Source organism: Epinephelus lanceolatus, chromosome 23 (genome assembly GCF_041903045.1).
Source record: "Epinephelus lanceolatus isolate andai-2023 chromosome 23, ASM4190304v1, whole genome shotgun sequence".
Taxonomy (NCBI): domain Eukaryota; kingdom Metazoa; phylum Chordata; class Actinopteri; order Perciformes; family Serranidae; genus Epinephelus; species Epinephelus lanceolatus.
Genome location: NC_135756.1, coordinates 34,065,209 through 34,093,184, shown reverse-complemented (window position 1 = coordinate 34,093,184; position 27,976 = coordinate 34,065,209). Strand labels below are relative to the sequence as shown.

The window sequence follows — 27,976 nt, the reverse complement described above, 5'->3', positions numbered from 1 at the left end:
AAATAGCTGTCAAAATGAATACTGCCTCAAATAACAAAAGTTGCTATAGGGCAGTTTGTATCAGTATTAGTCATAATGTGACACAACAAGTACAGTTTTCAATTGAATCTCTTGGTCTTAGGTATTTTAAACTAACTTATATTTCAGCTGTTGAAAGCTGATTCTAAATTTATAATATATATATAAACAGATTCAGATTTAATCAAATGCTATAACAGATTACTCTTTTGGTAGAGTCTAGGTGGAATAAAACATTTTACTTGAAAAAGAGTCAGAATGAATAAAATTAGGGTGGAGTGTGGACAGTGGCGGTGGTGTAATGGAGGGTATATGCAGGTATACGGGGTATACTTCTTTTTCAATATACCCATATAACAGCCAAAAAGCCATTGGAATATACAGGAGAGTAGTACTTTCTTCTTACTAACCTACCTTCCTACCTAGTAGCACATCTACCTCATCAACTACCACTACACTGCTGGACAGAGGGCATTGTTAATGTGTGAGCTGAAGCTTCAGCTGTCTTGTCTACATGATGTAGAAAGCTGCATTTGAGCCCAGTGTGTTATAATCTCGCAGCATCTGCTAATGCATCTTTCTGTCTCACACTGGCAGTATGCAGGGCTGTCACTGTCACATCCATGACAACAGAAACACATTTAAATATGCACACACACACCAACCTGTGTGCACACAGAACACACACATGTAATGTAGGCACTCCTGAAACACATCTTACTGAGCATGCTGGGATTTGCCCGTGACAAAAAAAAAAAAAAAGCGCAGTGTGAAGTGTGTATGTGTCACGTCAGTGTGCTGTCAGCATGTGGGGTTGCAGTGAATGAGGAACCGAGATGGCGCGCCGACATCGCATGGCGGTCCAGGCGGACTTTGCCAAAGCCGTCTGTCCCCAAATTATCACCTCCGTCTCCAGCATCCCCGTCTTTTCAGCACCTCTCAGCGGCTCCGCTCCCTCTCAGCAGTCGCCAGAGCCTCCGAAAATGAGCTGCACAGCTGAATCCATTCTTAATGGGCAACACACACGTGCAGGCCTCACACATCAGGGACGGGGATTTAAAGGATTTCATTAATTCAGTTTATTATTTTATAACTCTGGAGCAAAAAATCTAATGAAAAGAACATATTGTTCATAACAGTATACACAGGAAACATTTAAAAGAGCACAAACTAAAGGATATCTGTGAAGAATAAATCACTCGAGTTCTTGAGCTACAATTTGCAGCCTGACTAACATTCTGCATAACATCCGTTTTTCATTTTGCTTGTTATTGGAGGTGAAACTGCTGTGCTTAGGTTGTCTTTGTGGCTCTGTTAGAGTTAAATATCAGCTTTAACCTGAGCTAACAGATGCACTCGTACCGCAGTAGCTGGAGGAAATGCAGAGCTTGCCCGTGAGCTTTCAAAAACACCACAGTTCTATCATTTAATGGAATGCATCGTCGACAAATGTTTAAGCATACTGGTGTTTTTCACAGCCTTTGGCTTTTACAGCCAGTTTCCATCTGTATTTTCTGTCAGGCTGTGGATGACTAATTGTTTTTCTCAGCTTGTTGTTGGGTAGGCCCCGATAAACATCCATAAGACAGATCTTCTTTTTATAACGGTTATGGTATTGATTTGATACATTAATAATTAAGATCACAGAGAGGTTACACAGAATAAACCCTGAAATGTCCCCCACTTGTGACAGATGCCTTTTAACAAGTGACACACAACTCCACAGTTTTGGTCTGTGCCCCAAAGTTAAGATCTACTGGATCACTATTTTCAAACTTATATCTAAAGTACTTGAAATTAGAACCAGAACTGCTCATTATTATTCTAGGATTGTCTGGTGATGTCAAAAAATTAACCCAGCTATGTTTCCTATCCTATAGTCTCATTATTGCAAAAAACTGCGACTTATTCATTGAAAAAATAAAGAAGTCCCCATTGCAAAGATGTGGCTCAGTGATCTTACAAACACACTTCATCCAGAGAGAATAAGATTTGGACACCTCTCACTCATTGTCTTACTTCTGTGACCTAAAATCGGCATTGTGATGCAAGGGTAGGGGTGGTGGGATGGGCGTTGTCTTTTTTAAATATCGTTATTATTATTTATTTATATGTGTATTTTTATTTTGTTGTACATAAATATGTATGCATGTATATGCTGTGTGTATGGATGTATATGTATATATATTTTCTCAGTTATTACCGTTCAGTATACTTATGTTGAGTAAAAAGGAAAAGGAGCATATTACGATCCAACTGCATGTATGTGTATTGATAAACAGTACTTGCTTAATTAAATGGATATCTGTCTACATGAGATCATTGACTTTTAAAATGCTGTATTTAAATGCCTGTATTAATAATATATGTGACATTTCTTTATAACAATGGCTGATTTATATAGTTTATAGTGACATAATATCCTCATATGATATATCCCTGAATGATCCTATTGCAATTGTAAATGCACTATATGTGGAAACTGCAGGGAACTTAAGAGTTTTTTAACATCTGAAGATTTTATTGAGGTTTTCCAATAAAGCCTTGAATGTCTGACATCATCAACTTAAAAAAAACATCATAGAGCAAAATTTTCAATATGACTAAAGTGATTCATCAGATTAATTGTCTTTTTTATGACATCAACTTTCTTTGATGAATAAATGTAATTTAAGGTGCTGTCAGATTGCTACTAGACCACCCTGTTAATACAGTGTGCCTCCCTTTGTGAGCGGCAAGCAGGGGACCAAATGCTTTTGAAAATCTTGTTTTGAAAAAGGATTAACGGCAACAAATATGGATAGAAGCAGAACATTTCATTAGATAAAAACATGTTGCGAGTTTTGGAAATGTTACATTTATCTTTTTTCAATAAATTTGAACTTGTAGACTTTACAACCCTCTTGAGATACTGGGCAGTATTTGAGCTTTGAACTATTCAGTACAGCCCTAATAAATAGTAACTAATAGCACAGTGAGTGCAGTTAAATTAAGGAAACACGTATAAATTGAGAAACAAAAAAAGCAAATAAAGAGTACATTTTGACCAATTTAAGTCCAGGTACGAAGGGTGCGAGGGGTGGTGGATGGATCCAACAGCTACAGATTTTCATCTGAGAGGCTAGTGTTCAATCAATCAATTTTATTTATAGAGCCCAATATCACAAATAACAATTAGCCTCAGAGGGCTTTACAGCATACGACATCCCTCTGTCCTTTGGACCCTCACAATGGATAAGATTGTAAAGCCAAACCCTGTTGATTTTTCCTAAACCCAACCATGAGTTTTTGTTGCCTAACCCAACCATGTGTTGGCAAAACATAACGAAGTGCGTTTGTCTTTGAAGGGAAAAAAAAAAGTCTATTTGCAGTGTTGTCCCAATATAGTGTGTTTGTTTTGAAAGAGACTTATGCAAACTGTACATTTCCTTTGAAAGTGTATTTTGAAAACACACAATACATGTAACAAGCTGTTGACATGGCGTCCCAGAACGTCAACAGCCAACGCACCCAGGATACCTTGCAGATCACATGTCAAAGGGGAAAGTCCACGACCAAACATTGATATCTGACAAGGTTGGAGTGAGAATGTGTTAATCAAATGGAGAAACATGCTGCAAGTAGCTCGGGGCACAATGAAAACTGTTTCCGGGGGACACTAAACAAGGCGCACATGGCTGAAGTTAACCTAGCATAAGCTTATTACTTATTACTACTACTACTACTGTGTGTATTTGCATGCAAATTCTTTGTATATTATGCGTTGAGCCTTCAGGGCCACTGTAGCAGACTGATTCCCAATCACTTCCATGGAGTTAGGTATATAGATACCACATAGGAGAAAGAAAAGAGCACTGTTATGGGAAAGACCAATATGCTGAGTTCAGAGCTTCCCACAGAATGAAAATGTATGTGTGGCTGTATGAGGAACACAGCGCAGCTAGAGATGTATTTTTTTCCTTAGCATCACTTCATGACTTGTGAAATGGGAAATTGATTTGTTAAGCTGTTAAGCTGATCAGATCCCAGAGGAGCAGCTGCTGCAAGTGAATGCACACTTTAAGACCCTGCATAATGACTGCTTTAGCTTCACTGTCAATGGGCCTGATGTTGTGCTGCTCTGTTTCTGCGCACAGACCACATGGTGCTATGCTGTAAATATCTATTCCAGTAGCACTGAATGAATGAATGAATGGTCAGGCTCCATAAATAGAAAATCTATTTGTGGCGGCTGATGTTTTAACAATGGCACGCTGCCACAAATGAATGAATGTGTGGGGAAACTCTGGTGTTTTAGGTATCAAGTCAAGTCAAGTCAAGAGACTAAGATGCTGTTTGGTTAATTGAAGTTGTGAAACCTGTCTGTTCAACATTTTATGAATAAGACTTTAGTTTAGCTTATTAGGAAACTGTAAAAAATGCTCATCAGAGGTCAAGGTCGAGGTCTAAAACCCCAAAAAATGTAGTTTAAAATTGTATAAAATAAATATCTTTTAATTTAAGTAGTTGAAATTAGAAAATGTTTGGCTTGAGAAACAAATTTTATTGTGAAGCCAATTATTTGTGATGAAATATTGTTAAAAAAAAAAAAAGTGAGTATAAGTGACTGAATGAGCGCTTCTTAGTCAAGCTTTCTGATACTACATACCTGTCACAGAGACATCATGGTGTGCTGATTAATAGACAGATAATTGATCAACAACAATTCTAATTCCAATTCTAATAACTGATTAATGATTACAGTTATTTGATCAAGGCACAATAGCAGTCAGTACCAGCTTCTCTAATTCCAGGATTTATTGCTTTTCTGATTGTAAACTGAGTATCTCTTGCTATGGCCTGTTGGTCAGACCTCAGGCTCTCAGAACTTGGGAGTTGGGAGAATTATAATTTTGTTAATTAAAGGAACGATTCATTAGTTATTCGGAAAAAAAAACATTTAAATTTTAGTAATTGTAGCCCTAAAATGATTAGTTAATCAATTAATCAATAAATCAATCAAGACATTTTTTAAAATGCCAATTATCAACTGCGAGGATTCACTGTTTGTTCTTTGATGGCAAATTGAAAATCTTTGGGTTTTGGACTGATGGTCGAATAAATCAAGACATCAGATAATATTAGCTTGGGCTTTATGAAATTTATTATCAACTAATAAAGGTTACAGTCCTCAGATTAACCATTAATGGATGGTATTTGCAGTTTTACCAAGTTTGGCAAAATGCACCCACCTGTTGAATTCTGGCTGAATTTTTGAAACTATAAACCCAGGAAGTGTTCCTCCAATGTTAAATCACTGTAGAAATGGACAAATACTGAAAAATAAATTGATTGAATAAGTCTTAGAAATCAGAGTCTTCGGAAATGGTTCTCTGTAATATTTATTTTATTTAGTTTAGATTGTAGTTTAGCCTATACATCCTCAGGAAGTTGTAGAAAAATGCCCATCAAGAGGTGCCAGAGAACAAGGTGACATCATCAAAAAGCAGTATTATAAGTATTACATTTCCAGTGACATAAATCTTCCAATTTAAGAAGCTGAAATCAGAAAATATGTAGCTTGATATGTGACTTAAACTGTGAAACTATTTTTGTTTGTTTCACCCCTTCTCTGAATTCCCATCTTTACCGCACAATCTTTATATCAGCTGTGCTCTGTTGTGTTCCTCTCAGGTGTCAGGCAGCTGCAGAGAAGAGGAAGAAGAAGAAGAGGAGGGAGGAGGTGATGTTCTCTATCAGCTCACTGTGACCATTCAGTCAGCGAGGGTTTGAGCCTCTCCTCGGGCCTGGACTATCTGCCCACTATCTTAAAGCAAAAGGAACGAGCAGCTAACCTTCCTGACCTGACGCCTCACTCTCTTCCAGTCCCCACTGCCATGGCCTTCACCTTGTCAGAGATCATGGCGGCGAGACGGCAGCAATCTCAGGCTCAGTCACACGCCCAGCGAGGCAACAGGACGGCGGTGGAAGTGGATGAATATAGCACCAACCCCACTCAGGCCTTCACCTTCTACAACATCAACCAGGGACGCTTCCAGCCGCCGCACGTCCACATGTGAGTAGATAGAAGAAACAGGCCTGTACACATTCATATGCAGCAGGGATGATGCTTAAAGGAGCATCCAGCTGTCATTTACACTTACGGCACATTTCATTTTGTTGACCCTTTGGCTTACATTTCCTCTGACCATTGCACCCTGGATATAATGTAGTATGATAATAATTTGTTCTGCATTTATTTTTCATTATTTTTTAGATTAAAACCAAAAAAAATATTTTTATCTGTTAAAGATGTATTTCAGTGTTCAAGGAAATAAGCTTCTTCACTTTCTTGATTAAAGAGAGCTCACTTGCAAACACCAGGCCACACTGCCTGTGTGAGCAGTGCATGCTGGCTACCTTTCTGAACTGCTGTGGCTCGCATGCGGACAGTTTGTTGCTGTGGCACTGCTGCAGAGCCTCCTGCTATTTTAACTACTGTACTTCCACAATTAAGTTCCGGTACTCCACTTATTTATGCAGCCATCCAAGCCACAACATTTTCAACAACATGGTCATGCAAATATTTCACAAGGAAAAACCTTGTGTTAAATGAAGGGATTCTGTCCACAGAAACATTGTCGGAAGCCTTTATGTTAACATGGAGACAAGAACTGGTGTTAAAAAGGAATATATATTTGTGTCTATGACAGATATAGACATTAAAACTGTAGTAAAAGGGGGTATAATGCCAGTAAGATTATCAAAAGACCATTTTTTGTATAAACTTTTGCTAAAACCGCATGGGTCACATGGCAAAAACCCCACAGCAAGACTCCCTGATGTTCCGTAGCTGAGCAGCAGCTGCTCATGCAAGAAGTGTGGCTTCTCTAACCTGTTAACCCATGTGCTGAAAAAGAAAATACACACCTGTGCTGCTTACACAGACAGTGTGGCCCTGGCATAACATATTGGGCCTCATGCAGGAAGCATTATTATTTATTTTTGCTCACATCTATAATTTTTTTCGTTCTCACTGATTTCTGGGATTCACCAATGTTTTCTTATTTTTGGTGTTGTTTTGTCTTAGGTAAGAGGAAATTTACAAGTGGTTGAAAGCACACCAAGATAAGAGAAAAACTTCTCATTTGCACAGTCCACAATTTATTTGTCCAACGTGAGAAACCACAAGTTTTAGATTTGAGGAACATAATTTCTTACACAATTTGAGTTACTTGTCTTGTTTACTATTTATTTTAATCTAATGCAACTTTCTGTTTTGACTCCACTTCACTTCAGAGGAAGATGTTCTACTTTTGACTCCAATACAGTTATTTGATAACTTTATGTTATTAGCACATTACGTAATAAACATAAAGTTATGGAGGTTGTGTCAGTGTTTCCTCTACCATTATATTAGGGGTGCGCCCCACTCCCCCAACAGCACCAACGGCATCAAGTTAATTTTATTTAATTTTATTTTCTGTGTAGCGCCAGATCACAACAGAAGTAATTTACGGTTACCTTTCCTATAGAACAGGTCTATACCTTGTCCTTTTATTAAACAAACTAAATAGTCTTGTGTTATTTATCTTATTTACACAACGGCATGTCATTTCTGTCTCTATATGGTCGCGCCTTTACAATTCTCCTCTGCTCTCTGTATCGCGCAAGGCGGAGTTCCACACCAATGCGCACACTAGGGCTGACTTAAAATAATCGATTCATTCGATTCAAATCGATCGTCACTGGAATGACCCAATATTGATTTATAAAATCCGAGATCGGCCTTTTAATATCTACATATGATCAGGAAAATGTATTAACTATTACGTTACATTTTCAATGCAGGACTTTTACTAGTAATTCAGTTCAATTCAATTTTATTTCTAGGGCCCAGTATCACAGGTTACAATTTGCATCAGAGATCTTTATAACATACAAGTATTTTTACAGTGTGGTATTAGTACTTTTACTTGTAAAAGTGACGTTTATTTTCACCACTGCAGGGGATCTTTTTTTTTTCTTATGGCCTTTTTTTGGTGGCATCTCTTGGAAGAACAACCGCCCTTTTATAGTGTTTAGGAAGTGTTAGCTATGCTAATAGGTTGCTTATGACCAAGTGGGATTCATCATTCAGCACACCTGGGTAAGAGCAGATCTGGATGGTTAAAATATTTGGTGCATCTTGAGTTAACTTCTATTATTTTTCCTGGCAACAGAAGATTAAGAGAAGTTTAAGAGAATGTTGCTGGATGAGGCCCACTGTATCTTATTTAGCTGACCTATTCAAAGACAGAAACATCAAGGTATCAGTGTTTGGTTGTGAAAGCTACATGTTGAAGCTCATGCTTGTAACAGCAACATCCTTAAAAGGATTTCTGGATTTCAGGAAGTTGACATTATTTTGACTTACTGTAATAACTTGTCATGACCACCAAGTTGGGCTACACAAACACCAACACAAGAAGAAAACATGCTGTTTATTTCTGTTCTGAAACAGGTTTATGTTAGTGGCAGGCCTAGACTGATAATTTTCCTGTTTCATATGTATATTATTATATATCATATTTAGTCAGAAGCCTCTGTCGTTCTGCCCTTGTTTTAATTTGCTGTGGCTGCTGTTTACTGTTATTGCAAACTCAACACTTCCTCTGTGTTTACCTGCTGTTGTAATAAATTCAGCATTGCATACATTTCCACAGCGCTAATTCCACATACAACAAGAGTCATGTCATACACACCACTCTGCTGCCTTGAGTTTAGCAGAAATGCTGTTCTCAGTTATTAATTAATCACTACAGCTTCTACCATGCAGTTTTTGTGATCAGTGTTGAACTACTGTTGATGAAGCGTTACTGTACGTTCACACCAAAAGCTGCTAGAGCTGCAAAATAGCTGAATTTGCTCTAGCAGCGCCACTGGTAAATTATTTGTGGCAGCGAAAGCAGCTCAAGTCGCTCATGACGCCAAATTCTGAATGTTCGATTATGCTTCTCAATTTAAAGGAGCCGCAAAGCAGGTTACTGGCTGGAGCACAGAAATATGACTTTGTGCATTTGCCTGAGTACAGAAACTTTCGCATTTGGACAATGAAAACAGGATAAAAAATCTAAATAGATCTGACATTAAACATTAAACACACACAGCCTGTGTTGCGTTTAGACACTGTCACGTAAATAACAAATTCCAGTACTTGAATACACCGTAGCACAACACAGCAGCATGTCAAGTGGGCCGAACCGGAACCGAATATGAGCAAAATTTTTGTATTTGTTATTCCCCCCCCCCAAAGCTGTAAACCTAGGGGAAACACTGTCAGTTGTTTGGGTTAGAGTGCCTACAGTGCGATTAGTTAAACTGGTGGTAAGGACAGCAAATGGATTGTATTCCCACTAATAATAAGCGTTCCTGAACACAAAGAAATTGTATAAGTACGTGCGCTTGTCCACACTTGCGTATCGATTCAACATGGCAGAAGACACTTGTAATTTGTGCTGCCGTGTGGTGCCTGCGCCGCCGTCGGTTCTGGGTTCACGATATCCTCCGGGAACTAAAAGTATCTGAGGATGTTCACTGGGTTCCACACAAGCAATGGACATCTACTTTTCGATTGGTGTCTGGTCAATTGCAGCTCAAACGCGTCATAGCTAATTTGCATAAAGTTAACCAGTCTTCAACTTTCATTTGCAGCTAAATTCGCCGAACACCGCCGCTCATCACTTTTGCAGCTCAAAACGCAATCTGGTCGCCACTATCCATTGAAAATGAATTAGACCTAACGCCTTTGCAGCTCTGGCAGCTTTTGGTGTGAACGTACAGTTACACTTCCTGTGGATGTTTTACAGTAAAACCTGACTTGGAAAAATAGGAATAATGCCCTTTGAGCCACTGGAAGGTATTTAATGTAAACTTAGCCCCAAAAAGGTGCTATAATGTGAGCATATGCAGTAACAATTTTAGGGGGGAAGGCCATCGGCCTTACTGGAAATATGACTAAAATGCTTCCCCCTTGTGAACCTGATATTCTTTACCCTGGGGCTGAACCGAGATCCTATCATGACCCAGACCTATAGCTGATGACCAAGCTGCCTGAGCCACCCAGTAAACACATAACAAATATTTTAGGTCAACTAGCATGCTAAGGTAAATAGCATGCTAACAGCAGGCTAACCCTTTTCCACCAAATGAAGCGTGTGTGTGAAAATCCCGTTAAAAATAGCTAATCCACTCCTTTCCCACTGCCAGTAGACCAGAGTCATATTCTCTTTGTCTGATGTGTCAAAATGGAAAAACAGGTTGGTAAACAGTAGAAAGCAGCACGGAGGCCAGTGAAAATGTAATGGTGGTTACTCTTTTTCACTGTTTCTGTCTTCTTGTCAGACCCGGTGCTGAATAGATTTTTAATAATGTTTGAGTGCTGCTTGGACTGAGACGAATTGTGTTTTGTGGTGGTGCATCATTGCATTGCGCTAGCAAAGAGGCTAAAATTAGCATGTCCACACAGTTGTCTTATATCTATTGCTGTTGATCGGAGCTGTAGCCAAAAAATACCCATTACTACCTGGGAGTGAATGCTGATTGTAACCTTTCCCACTTAAGACAAAAGTCAATGTACAAATTAACTTTCTAATTCAATTTGGGATCCACTGATTTTGAAATTTTGCGCTGATACTGATACCAATGTTTAACAATTTGGCCAATAGCTGATACCAATGTTTTTATCTGTTTTATAGTGCTGTGAAAACATCAACACTTTTCTCCTTCAAACAGCTGCATTCATTCCTGTTTCTTTCATTTTATGAGATTACATTGAACACATCATGAGAATGTTATAATTTCCCTCACGTAATACTCATTTTTAATGAATAGAGGTTGAATGCTTCGCAGTGTAAATCAATGCAACCTCCGTGAGCTGTTTGTTGCGGCCACCGGCTGCTTATAGGTGATGATAACTTGCTCTTTTCCTGCTGATTTCATGTTGTTTCTCTCCACATCCACTCCTCTCAGTAGTGTAGTGGTAGTTGACTGGGCACCAGAGAGCTTTTGATCTTGATCTTGGTCTTGATCTTGTCATTTTGACATACAGCATGTTTCAGGGTTCACGTGATGTCAGATAACTCACCCATCTCCCCCAGAGAGCAGGTAAAGTGTAAGGAGCTGGGGAGGGGGGCAGGGGAGCATCAGGAACCCAGAGTAGAAGGCCTCCCTATTATTTAGTAGGCTTTGTTATGTAGTTATGTTGTTTTGTGGCCTTAAGTAATATTTCAAAATAATAGTGGTAATAGCATTAGTTAAAAAATTGTAAAAAGGTTAACATTTTGATTTTTTTTCCTTCTCCCATTTGTGGCGCCCCCTATGGATGATGGTGCCCTTAGCATTCACCTTTAGCGTATTTGCGGTAACTGACAGCTCATTGGCATTCTCTGACTTCCAAAAGTTCAGCTTTAGTTATGACTTTAGTTAAGTGTAGTTTATATAACCAAGAAAAGTGTCTTTTCAACACTGTTTTATTCATGCTAAGAAAGACGGTTTTCTCTGAGGGGCTCCACAAAGCATCACTTAACATTTCCTTATATTTCCATACACTCAATAGTGGATATGAACCTTTTTTTGTGAACCCTCATCTGTATTTCATTACTTTGTGACTCACACTTCTTCCAGGCTGTCCTACATGGATGCATATCTCCTTTCCCACTTCCACTCATCTCTTTCTCTCTCTTGTGGTTGGGTGCAGAGGAGGAGGAGGAGGAGGAGGCAGGGCTGGGTGTTATCGTACCTGGAGGAGAGCTCACTAAAGTGGGCCATGGTTATTCACCAGCTCCCCTCTTCCCTCTGGAGACCCTGTGGATCTGCACACTCGCTGGAAATCCCACAGGACTGTGCTCTTTTTCTATATCTGTGCTTTATTTTTTTCTATCTCCGCACATTTCTCTTTCTGTCTCTCTCTTAGTGCCGCACTTTTATTGTGGCCTCGCTACGTCTCATGTTTCCTCCTCTGCCTCAGTCTGTGGGGATGATTTTCTGCTGGATACTAATTCAAACTCCTTTCATTGTCACCCTCTTACCACAGAGACTTTGCATACAGTGCTGTGTCTCTTCCTCCCATATTGTTTGAGAACCGCAGTGACCCCTTTCCCTTCTTCTCTCCCTTAATGGTCTTGTCTTCTGTTGTTCTCAGGGTGGACCCAATGCCCCACGACACGCCCAAGCCGCCTGGCTACACCCGCTTCGTGTGCATCTCAGACACTCACTCCCGCACCGACAGCATCCAGATGCCGTATGGAGACGTGTTCATCCACGCCGGAGACTTCACCGAGCTTGGGCTGCCCTCAGAGGTCAAGAAGTTCAACGACTGGCTAGGTCAGCATCTCTGAAAGTTGTGGCTGTGGATCCAGAGCGGGTCAGGGTACTGTTTTCTCTAACTAGGTCCCCTTGTGATGATCTATTAATAAGGCCAGGGTCAGTGCCAGGCTAAATTTACTCAGTGTGGGTGCTGTGCTCAAAGTTTTTCAAGAAAACTTTAAATAGCAGAGGATTCTTTTAAGTTTTTAGTATTTCAGGGCTACATACACTTTTTTAACTGGTTTTTTTAACTGGTTTTTTTAAGTTAAAGGACTGTAGCTACCAGAGGTTCTTCACATTTTAGAACACTGACTACAAATTAAAAATCTGCTCTTCTTTACTGCTGATCATTTTCCCACACAGACCATGCATATTTAAAGAGATTTCCCCACTTTCTGAATCTTCCTTGCTGGTGAGTTCAAGGACACTGTGAGAAAATCAGATATTTGGGTTAACAGCACATTTTTTAAATGTAAAAAGCGACAACATTTTCTTCAGTGTTCTCACAATAGAGCTCATGAATGCAGCGCTTTGTGGCAGCTGATTCTCAAATCTTTGACTTCCTTCAACGTACCACAAAGGAGAGTTTTTAAGAAGGTTTTCTGCTCAGAACTGCACTTACACACAAGGCTAAATTGGCAAAAGAATCAAGTTGACTGAATGTTCATTGTGATGGGCAGGAGGTCTCTGCAAGTAAATTTATTGCACATGAATTAAAACCAACAGCTGCCTGGAAATAACAGAAAGTAACTCAAGTAAAAACTGATGCCATTCTTTGGAAAATGGACCAAAGTAATGTAAAGAGTTGTGATTTGTGTTAAACATGCAAAAGCCGCAGTCAGGTCCTTTAAGTGTGATGTGGTGCGGTGTGGGTCTGCTTTGTATTACACTCCTCTCAGCTCTGACACAGAGTGCAGGGACGTCCTGGTTCGTATGTGTGTAGTTGAACACTGACAGCAGAGCTCTGTCTGGAAAGAGCAGGAACAAACCGCTAAAACAAACCAGGCAAGTAAAGTTCACTCGAGATGATCCTCGCACAGCTTTCAATATTTCCCTCACCTTTTTAATACTGAAGATTTTCATTATATCAAGCCCTATTTTAATGCCTTTGCACTGGCAATAGCTGTAGCTGGAGGCGTTATGTGTTAGGGTTGTCCGTCTGTCCATCTGTCCATCCTATTCTTGTGAACAAGATATCTCTAGAACGCCTGAGTGTCAATTTTGACACAAATGTCCACTTGGATTCGACAATGAACTGATTAGAGTTTGGTGGTCAAAGGTCAAAGGTCACTGTGACCTCACAAAACATATTTTTGGCCTTAACTCAAGAATTCATATGCAGATCATGGCAAAATTTCACACATATGTCTAATAGGACATAATGATGAAGTGATGACCTTTTATATCCAAAAGGTTAAAGGTCTACTTCACTATGACATCATAATGTTCTGCATAAACACTCCTCCAGCCCTTATTCAGTGTCATCTCTCAGGAATAGAAGGGGAGATTTTTGGTCAGATACTGAATTGGTGACACTAATTTTGGGTGTCCACCTTGAAACTGTGCTGATTGTATAGCTCTTTTGTGCTGTCGGGGGGAAGATGTGTGTGATGTGTGTTTTCACAGGCATGCATGTGAACTGTAAGTACAACTTGACTGGTGCGCAGAGGCATACAAGTACAAGGCCGTAGTTCTAGTTGATACTATTATAGATGGTGTTTTCAGCAACATAAGTTCAATGTATTTACATTCTCTAACTGCTCCTCTGTATAGTATTTTTTTTTGTTAATGCCAGTTCATGGTAGTGTTGTCACGGTACCAAAATTGGGACCTACAGTACAATACCAGTGAAAGTATCACGGTTCTGAGTAGTATCACGATACCACAGCAAAAATGAGGAAGATGTGCCTTTTGTCATTTATAAAAAGATGAATCATTTTTCTATAATACATCAATGATATTTCAATGGAATAAATTAATAATGCTGTTAATAAAACAGCATCAATAAGTGATTAACATAGGGGGGATCAAAATAAAATAAATAAATAAAATAAAAATCAACCAGCCACCCTCCTCCTCTGATAAATTAAGAACAGTCCCTTCATAAGTAAAGAACAGTCCCTAAAGTGTGGTGAGGTTTGTGGACCGTTACCTGCCGCAAAGAGAGAAATGTGAACGGTTCATTTCTCCTTTGACATGACACATACCTGTGTGCTGCCACGGCTCGGCTGTTCAGGTACTTTTGGAAGAGGAAAATATTGGACCTGGAGCCGGGCTTCTCGGTCGCCGGTAAACCGCGTTATCTTGCGCTATGGCCACCGTATTTGACAGGAATACAGCGGCATAGATCAGCTCTTGCCTACCATACACTAGAAAACTTGGAAAAGACTTTGAAAAGACTTAGGTGTGATAGCCACTCACATGTAAAGACAATGTGAGATTTTAGTCACACACTGCAAGATCTCACAGGGTCACTATTTGCAAACTACACCTAGATCCCTTTTGAGATTATTTTACATCCTAGTGAAAAAAATATTAACCAAACTCCCTTTAATGATATTTTAACACATCTTTACTAGGGATGCAACAGTCCTCGGTGAAATTTTGAACTGTTCGGTCCGCCCTGCATGGATCAATACGCCCTTATGGACCGCGGGTTTTCGGTTTTGCAATTAATTTTGCATTGATGTTTTACAGGCCACTGTGTGTGTGTGAGTGTGTGTGTGTGCCTATCCACAGGCCGGGTCCATGGATGTGAGACAGAAGTTCGAAGAAGCACCGGCTTCATACAAATCTCCAGTGTGGGATCATTTTGGTTTCGCTGTTGAATAAAACGACGAGGGAGTGAAAACAGTTAACAGAAATTTCACTGTCTGCAAACAATGCTTGAAACATGTCTAGTGTTTCCCGTACCATTATATTAGGGGGGCGCCCCACCTCCCCTGCCTTGTCCTTTTATTAAACAAACTAAATAGCCTTATGTCATTTATCTTATTTACACATATTTATCTTATTTATTTACGTTTACCATCCTCCTCTGCTCTCTGTATCGCTCATGGCGGAGTTCAGCCCCGATGCGCACGCACACACACACACACACACACATACACACACACACACACACACACACACACACACACACACACACAGACGTGAGCACACAAGAACGCGGCCCAGGCCGCATTTTTCTGACCGACAATTAGAACCGAGCCAGTCTATGGAGCGGAGCCTGTGTTGCGTTCAGGCGTTGTCACATAAATAAGAAATTCCAACACTTGAATAGGCTGTAGCACAACACAGCAGCATGTCAAGTGCAAAGTCAAGCAAAATAAAGAGATAATTTTGGGAAAAAAAATTGTTCTCTTTATGCACAAAACACGTACAGAAACCGAACTGAAACCGTGGCCCAAAAACCGAGGTAGAGACCGCACCATGGGCTACCTGTACCGTTGCACCCCTAATCTTTACGTGGCTGCAAAAACATTTAACACGAGATAAAGTGCGTCACATGTCATCAGTATTCTGGTTAATTCAGCATCAGTATAGTCCATAAAGATGAACTGTATTTGCATACAAACTCTTCATTTTGAATTTCGTTGCCACAACTCATTGCCAGCCTCTGTTTGTTAGCTATGATATTTAAGTGGGAGGAGACTTTGGGGATGAGAGGAGAACTTTTTCAAAAATTAAGATTTCTCTCTAGAATAAGTGCTGGTTGGCAGATCAGATACAGGCTAAATGAAACACTGACTCTTGTTCGCTCTACAACTCCACCAGTTTCTTCTCTTTTTCCACAGCACTAGAGAGCCAAGTCATGTTCTTGCACCTCCCCAGAGTCCCCTTCACGTTTACTGTCTACCGGCTTAGCTACTTCCTGTTTAGTGCTGGAGAAAGCGCCGCTATTGATTGTTGGCAGTGTTCCCGTCATTGAACTTCAGTATTTGCATGAGCCAGGACTAAAAACTTACAACAACATTAAACATTTTTGATGTTGTTGGATTATCAAGACAAGAAAAAGACTGACTCAAGACAGATCAGACTGAGTTTTATGACAACCTTACACCAAACCATCTAGATTCAAGATTGCGCACCATCTGAGGTAAAACTCTCATGATGTTTCTCCGACACTGGAGATTTATCTGTGACAGTGAAATTGCTTGAAAAGTTTGTTTGGTGTAACTATTTTTTTTTTAGTATTAAAGTATGTTGAATCACTATAATGTGATATGCAATAGCATTAAAGTTGTAGGTGGTAACTTCTTTATAAACAAAACAAAACAAAACCTTTTTGTAATATTTACTTAAACTGTCACTAAATCCTGACAGTAGACAGATAATCTGTAAAAACAATTCTGTTCCTTCTCCTTCTAGTGCTTCAAATACCATTTGCAAGAATCCACTGCGTCTGAACACCCAATCAGAGCCAAGGAGTCTCTAACACAGCTGTCAAGCATGTGAATCACTGCTCATGAACTGCGGTCAAAGTTGGTGACCCGGCTGCCATGTTGAAAACAGCTGAGCCAAAACGAAGCTCCAGTCATTGGGCAGAGTAAACTTTCTCATGTTGCAGCTAAACAGTACACTAAAATGTGTTCGTGAAACTGATTAGATTTTGGTGATCAAGGGTCAACGTCACTGTGATCTTGTATCTATGCCATTCTCATCAATTCAATAGATCAAGCACACCCTGAGTGAACTTTTTCAAATTGGGCACAAGCCTCCACTTGGACTCAACAATGAATAGATCAGATTTAGGTGGTCAAAGGTCAAGGTCACTGTCACCTCATCTGTCTCATTCTTGTGAATGTGATATCTTAAGAACACCTTGAGGGAATTTTTTGCACATTTGGCACAAATGTCCACATGGACTCAAGAATTAACTGATTAGATTTTGGTGGTGAAAGGTCAAGGTTAATATGACCTTACATCCATCTTATTCTTGTGTAAACGATATCTCAAGAATACCTTGTGTAGATCCTCTGTGCTGCTGGGCGTAAGATGTGTGTGGAGCATCCATGTTTCCATCCATGAGAAACTTGACTGCTGTGTGGAGGGGGATAACCGCCAGGCAGTAACTTTAGTTTGTTAAAGCAACCATTTGCATAGAAGAGGCTGTCCACATATGTTTGACCACTACGAGTATGTTGAATTACTATAATGTGATATAAATTGGCATTAAAGGCTAGCACGTCAGACATTTAGTCATATTAGAATATTTCTGGTTTATTACTGTAACTATGTAAAGAGATTTCTGCAATATATTTCTGAGTTGTCTCCTTCTGTCAGGCAGAGGTGTTGGAAATTTACCGAGCTCAGACTTTTCTTCTTTGACTTTGTGCATCACCAGCCTCCATTGAAAGCATCTTATCTCTGCACTGAGTTGGGAGCAAGTGTAAGTCTTATCATCCCTGCGTGATATCTGTTGGAAACTGGAATGAAGTGACCTCGTACGGAGCTGCACGACAGAAAAACTGTTGAATCGGTGAATCTACAACAGTCGAGCTTGCAGAGCAGTCCCGCTATCATTGCCATCATCATCATTGTCGTCGGCGTCATCAACACCGGCACAAACCTCCCCGGGAACGGCAGAAGCCTGCTAGCGGGTGCGAGGCCCTTTGTGTATTCATCTCTTTCTCTGAGGGAGGGGAGTGGAGAGGGGGGAGATAAGGGGAGAACTTGTTGTCCTTCTCCTCCTCACACACACACACACACGAGCTGCAGGGAGCACGAGCTGCAAATCCGCTAGCCCCGCACTCCAGCGGCGAGAGAGGCAACGGGAGAGACGGGAAAGAAAAGATAAACCGAGCCAAACGCGCCTGCTGCTGCCTCTGAAGTCACTCTCTCCTCTCTTCATCCCTTCCTCCTCTCCTCTGCCGTTATTTCCTTCTCCCCTGCAACTCTGCCAGCTCTTCCTCTTCCTCTCGTCTGCTCATATAAATATTTATAATCTGGCTATTCCTATTCTTTCTCTCTTTCATTCCCTCCTGCTCCCCGTCTCTGTCACACACACACACACTGTCCCATTCTGGAGATGAATGTAACTCCTGCTGCTCAGTGTGTGCAGAGCAGATTTACAGGGAGATCAGGTTTAGTGTATTCATTACAGAGTCTCGGTCAGGTAATACTTTCTGCTCCCAAACTTTCTACTCTGGTGGAGTCTCGTCTCAATCTTTTCTTCATCTCCACTTTTACTTCTATTTTGTTTGGTGTACCTCCTTCAGTTTGTTTCTCTTTCTTTCCCCTTTCTTTTCTTCTCTTTCTTATTCTTCCACTTCCATCACTTCTTTCTCTCACTGCTGATTTTCCCTACTCCTCCTTCTTTTTCCACATTCTCCAAACCTCCCTCCAATTTCAGCCCTCGGTGGCAGCTCTCTGCGAATCTTATTTTTAGCAGGAAGTCAGTCGGCTCTCAGGGGCCACTGGCAGCCGCTCAAGGCTTTGTCAGGGACGGTGAACGCTGCAGGAGAGAGGGGGGAGAGGCAAGGAGAAGAGAGGAAAAGAGGGGAGGACTGAGGAGGCAGGAGATGAAATTCATGCAGGGAGAGAGGAAGTTGGAAAATGAGGGGATGGCAGGGGAAGAGGAGGTGGAGGTTTACAAAGACTACAGAGGAGGAAGAGGAGGAGGAGTAGGAAGAGTTCTCCCCTGAGGAGAGCTGCCTTACCTGGGTAAAATCACAGCTCACAGCCCTGGTGACTGATGCCAAACTTCTGCCCTCTGTTGTCATGGTGCTCCATGTAGGTCCAGTTGTCAGTCACTGTGTGTGGTGTGTGTGTGTTTCTATATTTTTTTACTGCACCCTTCCAATCTTGAACTGAGTGTACAGATGCTGAGTGCGAGAGTGAGTAATTGGAGGCAACCACAAAGTTATCTTTTTAAAAAAAAAAAATTCTACTTTACTTATTTAAAGGTCCGGTGTATAGGATCAATCAATCAATCAATCAATCAATCAATCAAATATTTATTAAGTTGAATTCTACAAGGTACAACTCCAGTGAAATTTGATCCTATCAGCTCCTTTAGTCCATTTTCATGTCTTCTTGCGTGTTTCTGGATGGTTCTGGTAATCCATGGCAACTGTCCACCTGTAGCCATTTTTGCAGCCACTTTTGCAGCTGCTTTGCAGCCGCTTCTGCGGTAAAGCAGTAATCCACAGCAGGAACATGACAGCACCTCATGTATCCAACATCACACCATTCTTATTCATCGTAAAGCACACGCCTTTTCTCACCAGAGTCCTTTGCTCTTTCAGATTGGCATATGCACTGCTCAAAAAATTTTAAGGGAACACTTAAATCACACATCAGATCTTGTTGAATGACTTGAAGTTAAGTTGAAAATCTTTAATGATGTACATTGTATGATTTTTTGTGAACAAAATGACGTAACTATGATCCGTGGAAACCAAAATCATCAACCCACTGAGGACTAGATTCACACTAAATCAAAGTGAAAAATTGAAATCACAGGCTGATCCAATGTGTGAAATTTATCATGGCAACTCATAATGTGACTCAGTAGTGTGTATGGCCCCCACACTCCTGACAATGTCTGGACATACTCCTAATGATTCAGCGGATGGTGTCATGGAGGATCTCCTCCCAGACTTGGTCCAGGGCATCAGTGAGCTCCTGGACAGTCTGTCGAGGTACTGATGTCCCTTAGGTGCTCAATTGGATATAGGTCAGGGGAACAAGATGCCAGTCAATTCATCAAACATCTTTAAATTGGGCATAGATATCCACTTGGACTTAACAATGAACTAATACATTTTTGGTGGTCACAGGTCAAAGGTCATATCCGTTTTACTTTTGTGAATACAATATCTCAAGAGCACTGTGAGGGAATTCTTCAAATTTGGCACAATTGTTCACTTGGTCACAACACTGAATTGATTGGATTTCAGTGGTCGAAGGTCAAGGTCACTGTGTACCTTGTCTCATTCTCATAAACACGATAGTTTAAGAACACCTTTAGAGAATTACTCAAACAGCCACTTGAACTGAAGAATGAACTGATTAGAATTTTGTGGTCAAAGGTCAAAGTCACTGTAACCTCACAAAATATGTTTTTGGCCATAATTCAATTCATATGCTAATTATGACAAAACTTCACACAAATGTCTAAAAGGACAAAATCATGAAGTGATGGCATTTTATATCCAAAAGGTCAAAGGTCAACTTCGCTGTGACATCATAATATTCTGCATAAAACACTTCTAGCTATTATTCAACGTCATCTCTCAGGAACAGAAGGAGACATTTGGTCAGATACTTCACTGGTGACAGGAAGATTGGGTGCCCACCTTGTAACTGTGCTGATTGTATAGATCTTCCTTGCTGTCGTGGGGACAGTAGGTGTGAAGGGTAAACTGTATGAGAAACCTGACTGGTGCAATGAGGCAACAACCACAGGGTGGTAATTCTAGTTAAGTTTGTGTTTTGTTAGGGATTATTTCCTTCATAATTTTTACTGATACAACTCTCAGCTTACCCTTTCATTTATTTCCAGTGACTGTGTGTGTATATATATGTGTGTGTGTGTGTGTGTGTGTGTGTGTGTGTGTGTGTGTTTAAGGTGAAACAAATTTTCTGACGAGCACATTGCACGGCTTGAAGAGCCTTTCCTGCTCGAAGGGCTATTGTAAGCAGTGTTGAAAAGCTGCCGTTGGTGCAGAAGCGAGCGTGGGATTGTGGGAGATGGAGGCTGATTGTGTGGGACAGGTAAGAGGAGAGACAGAGGAGAGAGGTTTAGAAGGAGGAAGAGGAAAGGGATACTGAGGGCGAGGGGCAGAGCTCGAGCTCATGTGCAGGAGTACTTCAGTCCAATTGTCTCCAATAATGGCTGCTTTGATCAGCCTCTCAGCACACACTCATGGCTGTGAGCACACACACCCCTACAAGGATCCACGTGGATTTCGTAAGCCAAGCCAACGCTTTCTCTGAGTGTTTGCGTGTTTGTTTGTGTGCGCTGCCCTTGCTGCAGACTTGAGTGACGTCTTTATTCATGGCGTGTGATAGTGTGAGCTGGCAGAGCGGAGCGGGAATATACTGCAGTGAATGTTGTTTAAATATGGATCTCATTGTGCTTCGTAGTTGATTTGGGGTCAAGAGAGGAGCAGCTTTAATTCTTAAAGGCTTTGTTCTCTTGCTCTTTCCTTCTGTCTGTCTCCCTCTCTGTCCGACTTTACTGGCATTAACAACCAGCTTTTTCTGAGAACAGTCTCCATCCACAGATTCTATGAAACATGAAAGGAATATTCAGGGCATTTCCTCTCTTTATGAACTGTACTCATGGGGAGAATCAAGGTAGAAAAACATCCCTTATTGTTGCAATAGCAAAGGGGTTTTTAAAGGAATACTTCAGTACCCCCCACCTGTGGGCTCGCTCTTCTGCAGAGCCATAGCTGCTGTCAGCTCAGACTCACAGCAGTTACAATGGTTTCCAATGGTGACCAAAGTCACAGCAAAAATAGGTGTCAGAATGTATTTGAATGTGCGTAGAAACTTATCAGAGCGCTCCTGCAGTGCAACACCGAGGGTTAGAACATACTCAGAGTATGGATCAGCAATAGAAAAGTGAATTATGCTGCTTGAAAAGTTTCTGTGTATGTTATGGTGCAATTCATATGAATCTTATTGGGTCATAGTTTATAACAGATATAGTAGTATCAGTGTCAGATGATACGTCACAACTAAATGCAGTACAGTAATGCCAAGAATATATCTGAGGTCGTTTATATAATGTCATCATATTCTGTAAATGATTAGGGGTGGGACACACTAGAGAGCCCATGATAGGATATTATTGTTATGTTTTGGTTTTGTGTTTGGACCCCAAATGCAGAGACGGAAGCAAAAAAACAGTTCAAAGTGTTTATTGAAAAACACTAAGTTCAAAATCAGAAAAAGGGGCAAATGGAGGCGGCGGAGGACTGGCTGGCGTTGCTGGAACGGACTCAGCATGCAGAGACACTGAAGCACTGGAAGCTGCGATCAGGTACGGCAGGAGGCACACCAGTAGCTGCACAAAAACAAAAGCGCTTAAAAGCGACGAAAAAACACGAAATTCACTTCCTCACAAAAGACTGGAGCCACTACATTACCGCCTGAGACGGGATAATCTGACACAGGAGTGGTGTCTTGACCAGGCTTTATTGCAGGAGTGATTACTGGATGAACACCAGGTGTGCCTCATTATGAAGAGCCGGCCAGCCACACCCTCAGCTGCACACAAAACCAAACACCAAAACAAACGTTATCATGACAATTATCACGATACTTAGGTCAAAATACGATATTATTGCAATATTATGGTATGCTGAGTATTGTGATATAATGTTCTGTGATTAATTACCTTTTTTCCAACTGCAAATTATTTTCCCAAAGCAAGTTTTCAGTCTGTTCATCTGACTTTAATCATTTTTTATTGCAGCAACTGAACAGCATCATTAAACCAGTCAGAAATGCTGCACACACCTGACAAACTCAACTGTGGGCAGATTTTACGCCCTGTGCGAGGGCAAATTAAGTACGTGAGCAAAAATATTTCACATGCAGGTATCCTGCTAACTGCATGGAAACACCCATGTTAGAAGTGTTGTCTATTACAACCACAATCCCCCATTCTTGTGCTGTATTTTGCAGGAGGTCTGCAATGTTTGCGAGATAATGTGCTGTTAGTCACATATGAATCCGCTGACCTTGAAGTCCAGGCATCACAACTTAATGCCACCCTTCCTGCTCTACTCAACGATTGTGTGTTTTTAGCATGTAAAAAAAACCTTTGTTTTCAACAACACTGTACGGACATAGATCTTTGAAGTAGGTGATGGGCCGTGTTATTTTCTTCGCTATCTCAGAGTTGGATGGTAGTTTTCTCAAACTAAGTGTGTCCAGTGTTGGTTGATTTTTGGCAGAGCGGGTTTAACTTTAGCTTGGCCATCAGCGACTAATGCTATCTCTGGATGGTGGAATGTGAGGTGAACTCTCATGTAAGTAGTATTTTCAGAGTATTTTATTCTCATATGATGCTGCTTGCATATCGCACGTGTCATACCCAAGTCCTTCTTTCCTTCTGTGTTAAATCCAAAATAAATCTGAAGTTTGATTTAAACACAGACAGCAGATTTCTTGTTCCGGTTCCTCCATCTTTGTTTTGATGAACTTCCCGCCAAATGCTGCTGACTGAGACCTCTGGTGTCCATGTATCGATACAATATTGCCATGTAAAATATTGAAATACTATACTGTATGCCCCACCCCTATAAAATAACTGAATGGCAACTCCATTGCAGTAACAGAATATGTCTTGCATATTGCATATGCATCAGGATTACTAAAAATAAGTTAAACTCTTTTCTATGTTAAAGTTGCAGTAATTGATTTATTTTTTAAATTTATTATTTTTTTTGTATACATAGATGCCCTATTTAAAAATTCAGGATATACTGAGAAACACTAGCATTTATTCTGTGTAATTAGGGGCCAGGCAGCCTAAGCTGCCAGGACCCTATTGTTATCCTGCATGTTCTTCTTCTTTTTCTTCTCCTTCTTCCGAGGAAATCCTACTTCCCATGCCCGAAAAATCAACAAACTTTGCACAAAGGTCCAGTCCCATGTCAGATTGCCTCAGCTGCAAAAACAGGCCAATAGTCCTGATGGTGGTGCTACAGCAAGCCTCTAAAGTTCAAAATTTTGAAAATTCACAACAAATCAACCATATGTGCTACAGATTTGCAACTTTCACCAAAATGTAGCCCCAATACTGAAGAAACGTTTGTACATTTAAACCTATTGCAAATTATGAAGTCCATCACTCTGTTTTTTTCAAAAACTGTAAAACCTATTAAACCTATCTCCTCCACAATTTTTGCTCAATTGACACCAAACTTGCTACAGAGCATCTTCAGACTGTGACGATCCACACAGATTTTTGATTTATCGAAAATTGAGCCTACAGTGCATCAAAATGTTTGACTGTAAACAGTATTGTAAACATATACTTGCAAATTCTTGCTAAATACATTTTCAATGTTCATTAAAAAAATGACAAAATTTTGGAGTCATGGTAGATGATGTTTGGAAAATATCAGAATTTTATCTCAAAGACTGAATTTTTTACAGCATTCTGAATTTCGCTCTCATGCGAACAATTGGAGTCAATGCAAAAATGGCATTTTTAAACATCAGTTTTTCACTTATGGAGCCAATAATCATTGTTAAAAACAAATTACCAACATCTCCATGCTGTCTAGATGCAATTTGTGTATTTTCTGATTTTTGTCTTAATAACTGAATTTTTGACAGCTGTTTGAAATCTGCCTTTACACACTAACAGCTGCTGTCTTGCACACAGGTAACTGGCTTAGTCAATTTGTGAAGCTACATATGACATTTCTGTTTGCTCAGTGAGATAGAGGATGGTTCTTGGTGTTGAAGATTGTGAGTTCAAGCCTCAGCTCGTGCAACATTTCCATATGAGAAATCTACCCAAACCTTTCATAAAGGTCCGGTCCCATGCTAGATGTCCTTAACTGGAAACACAAGACAATAGTCCTGATGGTGGCGCTACAGCAATCCTCTAAATTTCAAAATTTTGAAAATTCATAACAAATCAACCATATGTGCTACAGCTTTGGAACTTTCACTTTGAAATTTGCTTTTCCATGGCATGATGGCTACTGTCTGGCACCCTGATGCTTGGCTTAGTCAATTTGTGAAGCCACACATGAACTGTCACTTGCCAATTAGCTCAGTGAGATAGAAGATGGACCTCAGTCTCAGAAGTTGTGTGTTCAAGCCTCAGCTAAGGCAGAACGGACATTCTAATGTGAAAGTTCCATGTTCAGGCATCTATCCATGTGGATTAGGGACTACTAAGGTTAAAATAATTATGATCCAGGCAGTTTCGCTGACAGACAAATACTCTTTATCAACACTTTTCCCTGTTATCCCTTGTCTCTTTTCCCTGTTTATTTGGCTTAGCTATCAGTCAATATGCAGAGTCTATCCAATAGCTACTTTTACATTTTAAAAAATGTTTTCACCATGGATAATGTTTAGCTTTAAGCTAGATCAGGCCAGTTTGTTCATGATTGCTAGCAGTTATGTTACTAATACTAATGCTAATGTTATTTTTTTGGCCACTTAGGGGTAGAAGAATGCCAATCCCAAAAACACCTTATAAATTTCCAAATACAAAGCAACATAAGCATTCATTCTGAGTTGTGTTACTGCAGACCAGTCAGCAGAAGAAAATGTCAGCATTGTACGTTTCCCGCAAACCACAAATACGTGACAATTGTACATATCATATTGATGTTTCTAAAGTGACGTAGTAAATGAGCTGACTTTGGTATCAGGTGTGGCACATGTAGTGTAACATTTAGGTAAGAAGCCTGCCAAGCTGCAGACCACAGTTCAAGAACAGTACACCACAAAACCTGTTGTTACTTAGCGAGTCATTGTTGTGTTTCTTGAGGCTTTTTAGGCATGAAAAGCATTTATTTTTTACCGAGACATGGTGGCAATTTCGACTGGGATAGTGTCACAGAAAGAGGTTGTTTTTTGCTGAGACACTGCAGCATTTTCTACCCAGACAGTGTCACTATGAGCACCATTTTTGTTATTATTGTTGCTGAGACATTACAGCTTTTTATGCTAGGGTAGTGTCACAAAAATTCTTTCTTTCTTTTTTTTTTTTTAATACTGGGATAGTGTCACAAAAAGCCTACGTTTGTTTGTTTGTTTGTTCGTGTTTTGAGACATTGCAGCTTTTTATACCGGGATAGTGTAACAAAAAGCTGTTTTTGGTTTGTTTTTTCTATTTGTTGTTGTTTTTTGTTTGTTTTTGTTTTATTTGCAAAGCTTTTTATATCAGCACAGTGTAAGGAAACACCGTTTTTTTTTCTTTTGTTTTTGTTTTTTACATTTCTGCCTTTCCTGCCAGGATTGTGCCCCCTAAAACAAGATCATAACCAAGAACTTTTTGTGCATAAACCTAACCACACATGGACTACAGCAGTGTTATGACATAAAGATTATTACAGAAAGTATCTGTGGTGTGCAGAAATGTACAATGCCAACATTTTTTTCTGTGGATTTGGTTGGTTTATGGCCACCTTGTTAATGTAAGGTCAGTATTCATGTTCATTTTAGTTCTTAATTTGGTCTCCACCAACTCCTGAGAAAAATTTGTGGCTAATTGGCCACAAAATGCTTTAATATGGGTGCGTTTGGAAATACTCAAAGTGCCAGAGTGCACTCTGGAATAAACTGGACCATTCATAAATTTGGAGCACTGTTGGAATGTACCATAATAATCTAATCTAATATATTTTTTATACTAAATTTAAGATAATATAATATATTTAATATAAAAATATAAAAATATAAATTGGTGCAGGTAAAAAAAACTAATAACTTCATGAGGAGATGGGATTGTTCAAACCAGACTAACCCTGCCTTTCATCTTGGTATTTAGATTTTGTCTAGGTGCCCCCCTAATAAAACAAACAAAAAAAAACACAGGCCCCTCTCTCTCTAGCTATGACTCAGGTCTACAGCCTTTAGTCTCTGATACAACTCTTTATTTAGCGCCTGCTCTACTCTGTTCCCCTTAACTGCTGAATAATAGATAAGTGACGACCATGATGCGATTGCCGTGTAGGCACTTTAAATGCGAGTGTGTGTTTTTATTTTTGCCCCAGGAGAAGCAGCGTGCCTCCCACTCTGCACCTACCTCTGCAGCCATGTGAGTGTGTGTGATTTCTGGCCCTCTGTCTCTATCCTCTGTCAGGTGTTGCAGCGCCCCCCTCCCCCTTCCCACCTCCCCTTTGGACCTCTTCTTCACCTCTCCGGCTTCCCTCCTTCTCCTCCCAGCTTGCTCCCTTTAGCCTGGTAACAGCGAGGGCATTAAACTTTCATGACTGCTGTCTTTTTGTAGCACGCTCTTCTTCTCTCCTCCTTCACTCCCTTTCTTCCTTCCTCCTCTCCTATTTCCTCGTTCCTTCACTTGCCATTTTTCTCCTTCCTCCCCTAAGCCTCATTTTCCTTCATTCTCATTCTCTCCCTCTCCCCACTTTCCTCCCTTCCTATCTTTTTTTCTTCAACCCCCTCTCTCGTGTTTACCCAGCAGTGAGTGCTGCTGGAGGAGAGCATAACGAGGAGGTTTGACACTCCTTTATGGTTTTTAACATTGGGAAACTCAACAGAATTTCAAGTGACTGTAAATTTAAGCAAACCGTTTCCCATCTGTCCCTCACTGCTTTTGTGTCGTCTATTTGCACACTTGAAAGACTGTTCTGTGTGTGTGTGTGTGTGTGTGTGTGTGTGTGTGTGTGTGTGTGGGTGTGTGTGTGTGTAAGGGAGAGAAAAAGATGCAACGGGATGTGAAAATGGTCTCAGAAACATCCCCACTTTTTCTTTCAAACAAGTTCTTTTCTTTTATTTCCTCCAAGTTCAGAAAACATTTGGAAGGGAGTGAAACCTCTGTGGAAATCGCTGATGAAATGATGGAAGTCTTTCTCATAATTTCCTCTTTCTCTGTCTTTCTCTGTCTCAGATTTGTTTTCTGGGTCATCGTCAGTGCATGTAATATGCTGTATGCAAACTCTTGCTGGATCTGCGTTAGCCC

General features: G+C 40.3%; 1 protein-coding gene across 1 annotated transcript in view; it reads left to right on the top strand.

Moving 5' to 3' along the window:
- Positions 1 to 27,976, top strand: part of mpped1 (metallophosphoesterase domain containing 1) — a 150,189-nt gene that overhangs the window by 8,049 nt on the left and 114,164 nt on the right. Inside the window, exons 2-3 of the mRNA XM_033615274.2 lie at positions 5,692 to 6,073; positions 12,179 to 12,360. Of these exons, the coding sequence (XP_033471165.1) occupies positions 5,895 to 6,073; positions 12,179 to 12,360 (361 nt within the window). The 5' untranslated portion in view covers positions 5,692 to 5,894. The remainder of the gene's footprint in view (positions 1 to 5,691; positions 6,074 to 12,178; positions 12,361 to 27,976) is intronic.